This window comes from Sinocyclocheilus anshuiensis, unplaced genomic scaffold, assembly GCF_001515605.1.
Source record: "Sinocyclocheilus anshuiensis isolate Anshui unplaced genomic scaffold, SAMN03320099.WGS_v1.1 scaffold976, whole genome shotgun sequence".
Classification (NCBI taxonomy): domain Eukaryota; kingdom Metazoa; phylum Chordata; class Actinopteri; order Cypriniformes; family Cyprinidae; genus Sinocyclocheilus; species Sinocyclocheilus anshuiensis.
The window spans coordinates 429,558-435,550 of record NW_015552538.1 but is presented as its reverse complement, the minus strand read 5'-3'; the positions used below and the strand labels follow the sequence as shown (position 1 = coordinate 435,550).

At 37.6% G+C, this 5,993-nt stretch overlaps 1 protein-coding gene and 1 long non-coding RNA gene across 2 annotated transcripts in view; one reads left to right on the top strand and one right to left on the bottom strand.

Moving 5' to 3' along the window:
• The window catches only part of LOC107663838 (uncharacterized), a 13,074-nt gene extending 10,348 nt beyond the window's left edge, over positions 1 to 2,726 (top strand). Inside the window, exon 3 of the long non-coding RNA XR_001631391.1 lies at positions 2,717 to 2,726. This is a non-coding gene — a long non-coding RNA (uncharacterized LOC107663838). The remainder of the gene's footprint in view (positions 1 to 2,716) is intronic.
• The window catches only part of zc3h15 (zinc finger CCCH-type containing 15), a 9,150-nt gene continuing 4,160 nt past the window's right edge, over positions 1,004 to 5,993 (bottom strand). Inside the window, exons 8-10 of the mRNA XM_016454182.1 lie at positions 4,714 to 4,845; positions 2,488 to 2,620; positions 1,004 to 2,018 (exon numbers count right to left, since the gene is read on the bottom strand). Of these exons, the coding sequence (XP_016309668.1) occupies positions 1,831 to 2,018; positions 2,488 to 2,620; positions 4,714 to 4,845 (453 nt within the window). The 3' untranslated portion in view covers positions 1,004 to 1,830. The remainder of the gene's footprint in view (positions 2,019 to 2,487; positions 2,621 to 4,713; positions 4,846 to 5,993) is intronic.

The following is a 5,993-nucleotide window of genomic DNA, read 5'->3' as shown; positions in this document are numbered from 1 at the left end:
TTTTTTTTTTTTTTTTTTTTTTTTTAAGAAGTCTCTTCTGCTCATCAAGGCTGCATTCATTTGATCAAAAATGCTGAAAAAATACAGTGATGAAATATTACAATTTAAATTTTAATATACTTTTAAATATAATTAATTTATGTGATGCAAAGCTGAATTTTCATCAGCTATTACTTCAGGCTTGTGTGTCACATGATCCTTCAGAAATCATTCTAATATTCTGATTTATTATCAATGTTGAAAACAGTTGTGCTGCGTCATGTTTTGTTGGCAACTGTGATACTTTTTTTTTCAGAATTCTTTTGATGAATAAAAAGTTAGAAAGAACAGCATTTACGTAAAATATTTAAATACAGAAATCTTCCCCAACAAGTGTTTACTTTGATCACTTTTGATCAGTTTAACATCCTTGCTGAATAAGTTAATTTCTTTCCAAAAAAAATAAAAATAAATTAGTGATCCCAATACTGTGTTTGAACACAGTAGTGTATAGTGTCATAAAATACTTCTATTTTGAAAAAATGCTGTTCTTTTAAACTTTGTATTAATTGAACCAACTGTAGTTTTACTCTTCCTCTAAAAACATGGCCAGTGAATGTATATTTTGCAGTATTATTTTTTCTACATATATTTGCAATGTTGAAATTAAAACAGTTTAAAACTGTTGAGTGAACTGGTAAAACTTTTTAAGATGTCATAAAACCATTGTGATTCCAGGCAAATGTAATTAATTTTATTAAAATCTTAAGCTTTATATGGAACTAGTGATACAGCGCCACCATGTGATAAGAACGGCACGACTGCATAACATATATATCTGTATTCAGGTAACAATTAATGGATCGGGTTTGTTACAGACCCATATTTCACATAATGTAATAACTCATTTTAGGACAAAGCAGTCCATATCTAGACCAGACTGCATGTTAAAGTTTTTCCGAACATACTTCAGATGTTTAGTTAAGCTTAAATAAACCTATTCTCAATCAAAAGTTACAATTAGACATTTCAACTCAAAGCCAGTATCTGATATCCTTTTATTTACAATTTCTTGTGTTGGTGAGAGGGCAATTTAAAACAATTGAATACAAAAGGACAGACACGTTACTAGTTCATCTCACAAGCTCACCTCTTTCGCTCACACTTCTTGAAACCACTTCAAAAATCAAATCAGACTGGTAATGATGTCGTCATCCACATCTCCTTCTGTAAGGCCAGATGCCACATCTGCATCTGAGAGACTTCACATTCAACACCTCAATCTGATCAACTGATTATTGAACACTTGAATGTCAGCATCACACTTATTCACCATTACATTCTGATCCTGATACAGGCATGCAGTTGGTTACAAGTTAAAAACCGAAATGAGACCGTTGTTTTCATTAAAGCAACATTTCAACAGCAGAGAAGAGGAAACCAGATTCCAATAGTGCTTGAACGTCTTGAAGAGGATTTATGCTGAATCATTTCAATGACATGACCTTACAAAGATTTAATCAAATCTTTCAAAAGAGAACGCAGAAATATCAAATAATCGACAGCCTCATAAATATTTGGAGTATGTACCTGCTGAAGAACCAAACCCTCACCTGACTGTGCTTTTGGGGTAGACTGCAATTAAAAAAATAATAATTATTAAATCAGAGAGAGAACAAGAGCCACATCTACTCCAGTCTCCTGTAGCGTCCCGGGACATCGAGTGATGAGGGTGCTTATTGCAGGCAGAGTGGCTTCTGACATGGCAATTCCGGTGGTAGTTATTTGTGAAAATATTGTCATTCACATCAAGCCATGTGTAGTTCATGAATGATGCAACAGTCCCAGTCTTCACTCGTCCAGGTCCAGTGTGTTGAGCTCCTCCTCTAGTTCGTCTAGATCCTCCCCGGTGAAGAGGTTCTCATCTACAGGCACCGCCTCTGACTCCTCCTCATTGGTTTCTCCATCCTCCAGCGTCTGGTCCTCACTGTGCTCTCCGTTCTCTACAGCTCCGCCTGACGCCTCGCTCAATTTATTATCTGTGGAGACAAAACAGGTCAGTGATGTCAGAATGACATTTATAGACAACTGTGACCTGATTGCGAGTTATTACGTTCATTTAAGACAAAAAGGTTGACTAGTCTAAGGTAGTGAAGATTAAAGCACCATAAAATATAGACCACTGTAAAGCAGTGGTTCTGAAATTGTGGTAAGCAAGTTAATTGGGTGATTTAAAAAAAAAACAAGAAATAAAAAAACTGAATAGTTATAGTTGAATAGTAAAAACTAAGATTGAATGTGTTTTATTTTTGATGTGGTTCACCACCTGAATACAGCTGGGTAGAAAATAGTGAAATACATTAAATATATATTCCATTTCTCTCTTTTTCTTATATTGTCATTTTACACTTCTCTGCCTGCCTATTCAAACAAGATTGCACTGACACTAACCTCACAAATTAGCATACAAAATAAAACACAAAAAGAAGATATTCAGAAACATCTCACCATCTGTCTCATTTGTTGGAGGAGCTCTGGCAGAAAACCTGTCTGCGGACGCCACCGTTATACCCGCATTATCCACCTCTTTAGGGATAAATCTAGCAATGTCAATGTCCTGAACCTCATCTATTTCCTCCACCTGGAGAGACAATCACGTTAATGCTAAATGACTTGAGACTTGAAATAAGTGAATCATGAAGTATTACATGCAACAGACACAAATATTAAACATCAGGTGATAGATTTAAGTCTTATTATTTTTTATCTACAAATGTTTATACACCGTGTGCATAATTATTAGGCACGTTGATATTCTGATTATATTTTTGTCCAAGCACATTTTACCAATTCCAACCCACATCAATCTTAAAGGTAAATGAGGAGGAGAGAGGCGGGGCAACTGCCATGCTTTGCTTGTTTGCAAGCCATGATGTCTCGTGAGGAAAAAAAAATATTGCGCTCGCCTCGCAGGGTAGTAGCTCATTTTCTCATGGGCGGGCCAAATTCTCTGGGCGGGCAAAGCAGAGAAAGGGGAGGTAACCTTTCCCCGTATGACGACATAAAGGGAAGATTCCAGATTGGGCCATCTGAGCTTTCATTTTCTCAAAGGCAAAGCAGGATACCCAGGGCTCGGTTTACACCTGTCGCCATTTCTAGCCACTGGGGGACCATAGGCAGGCTAGGTGAACTCATATTAATGTTAAAAAACCTCATAAAGTGAAATTTTCATGCCATGGGACCTTTAATAACTACTATTGATTTTGTATTTAATAATTTATATGTGATATATAATTGTCTATGAAGGCTGGAAGTGAAGAACTCCTTATATTCAGGTGTGCAGAATTATTAGGCATGTTTTCTTTTACTGATAAAATGAGCCAAAAAAAAAGAGATTTAACTCAGACTAAAAGTAAAAAATTATTAAATCCCCAAGAGAAATATTCAAAACTAATGCAATACAGAAATTGCAAAGTTAAGACATGACCATTGGACAGCAAAATGCTCACTGGGTCAGCGGGGTCAGAAAAAACAGGTGGAGAAGAAAAGACACATTAATTGCAGAAGAATTAGGAATTAATGTGAAGAATTAGGTGTGAAACCATCAAGAACCGTTTAGTCTCCAGCACCACCATTTTCCAGAACGGCAACCTTCCTGGAGTCTCCAGAATTACAAGGTGTCAGGTTCTCAGAGACTTTGCATGGGTAAAAAATCCTAAAAAAATTACACTTAAGAATAACATGCAGAAGTATTGTGAAATACATTAAGACAAATTTTTTATAGGCTTTATGGATAGAAGTTGTGAGTGACTATTGAAGGACCAGCACCACATCCTCTTGTACCACTGTTTGAAGAATGTATCTTCCAGAATCTGGCAGTAAGGTTTAGGAGCTCATTTTTAGTCAATCCTGCAAGACAGGCTTTTCAGGATAGGAGATGAGCTCCTAAAACTTACTGCCAGATTCTGGAAGATACATTCTTCAAACAGTGGTACAAGAGGATGTGGTGCTGGTCCTTCAAGAGTCACTCACAACTTCTGTCCATAAAGCCTATAAAAAAATGTGTCTTAATGTATTTCACAATACTTCAGCATGTTATTCTTATTAAGTGAGGGGCATTTTTTAGGATTTTTTACCCAAGCAAAGTCTCTGAGAACCTGACACTTTGTAATTCTGGAGACTCCAGGAAGGTTGCAGTTCTGGAAAATGGTGGCGCTGGAGACTAAACGGTTCTTGATGGTTTTACACCTAATTCTTCACATTAATTCTTAATACTTTTGCAGTTAACGTGTTTTTTCTTCTCCACCTGTTTTTTCTGACCCCGCTGACCCAGTGAGCATTTTACTGTCCAATGGTCATGCCTTAACTTTGCAATTTCTGTATTGCATTAGTTTTGAATATTTCTCGTGGGGATTTAATAATTTTTGACATCAGTCTGAGTTAAACCTCTTTTTTTTTGGCTCATTTTATCAGTAAAAGAAAACACTTAATTCTGCATACCTGAATAAGGAGTTTTTCACTTCCAGCCTTCATGGACAATTATATCACTTATAAATTATTAAATACAAAATCAATAGTAGTTATTAAGATGGATGTGGTTTGGAATTGGTCAAATGTGCTTGGAAAACAAATATCATCAGAATATCAACGTGCCTAATAATTACGCATGCGGTGTATAGCTTATATTAGGTGATGTTGCATTGTTAAATAATATAAAATGTATTTTTTTCACACCTCGTTATAAACCTCAGCATCATCATCATCATCATAATCATCATCATCATCAGCGTATTTGGTATCATCGGCCTCTTCATCGTCATCATCGACAAGCTCAGGTCTGAACTCAAACACTTCCCTTCCACTGACCTGCAGGACATGAAAGCAAGAGATGAGGAGTCTTGAAGAACCAGGACTTTTAGGGTGCTTTCACACTTGGTTCGATTGCTCCCCCCTCCCCCGCTGGACTGTGTTCACATTATATTTTTTGGGTCCAAACTGTGGTTCATTTGCGGCCAGCAGCTAGCAGCTGTTTACCCCGTTGCTTAGTAACGATGGCGCAGGAGAAGACGGCAAAATGCGTAGCAATCTCTTCAATTTTATATTTATGTTTTTGAACCGTTGGTTTTGTTTCCAAAGCTTCAGTACATAACAGCACTTGCGTCTGCCTTACGAATGTACTGCAAATGCTCTAAATTACTCTGAAGGTGAACAGAAATGAGATATACAGCTCTCTGCTTGTAGCGCGTCAGTCACGCTAGTCAAGAAAGTGAGTGGAAAAACACAAATTTTTATCAAATAATACGTTATTAATAGCGGTTCACTTCCGTGATTTGGTACGATTGCGTTCACATCAGCAGCGAACCGTACCGGAGTTCACTTGAACCGTACCCCAGACCACCCTTTTCAAGCAAACTCGGGTACAGTTCGCGGGTGCGCACCCGAGTTCGGAAGACAGTGTTCACATCATCCAAACGAACCGAACTCTGACGTCAATCGAACCCGGGTGCGCACCAAAAGTGCTAGTGTGAAAGCACCTTTAATGCCCAATACTTTATCAGAATAAGTCCTTTTTCCAAGACCTCAGCATCTTTTTATTTTTATTTTGAGGTCAGTATTTTAATCGATCAGGCAAACAGGAATATCTGTGTCATGATTTTCACTCACCCCAAATGCTCTGCCAGCTTTGAAGTCGGCTTTCTTTCTCTCCATGTCCTGCTCTGCTTTAGCCAGTTTCTCTTGCCTTTTCATTTTCTTCCAGGCCAAGAATGTTTCCAGAGTAATTCGGGTGACATTTGCTCCCAGGGTAGATCGCTACAATAAAGAACAGATGATCATAACAACAATTATGATAGATAACTATCAGATTCAATGACACTGCTACTTCACAATCACATTCTGAAACACTCTTCTCTTCCTTCTCACCTCAGTCTCTATCAAATCCTCCAGCGAGATCTCCTCCTCATTCGTCTCTTCTTTCTTCTTGTCTTTCTTCAGAACAAAGCCCACAGGAAGAG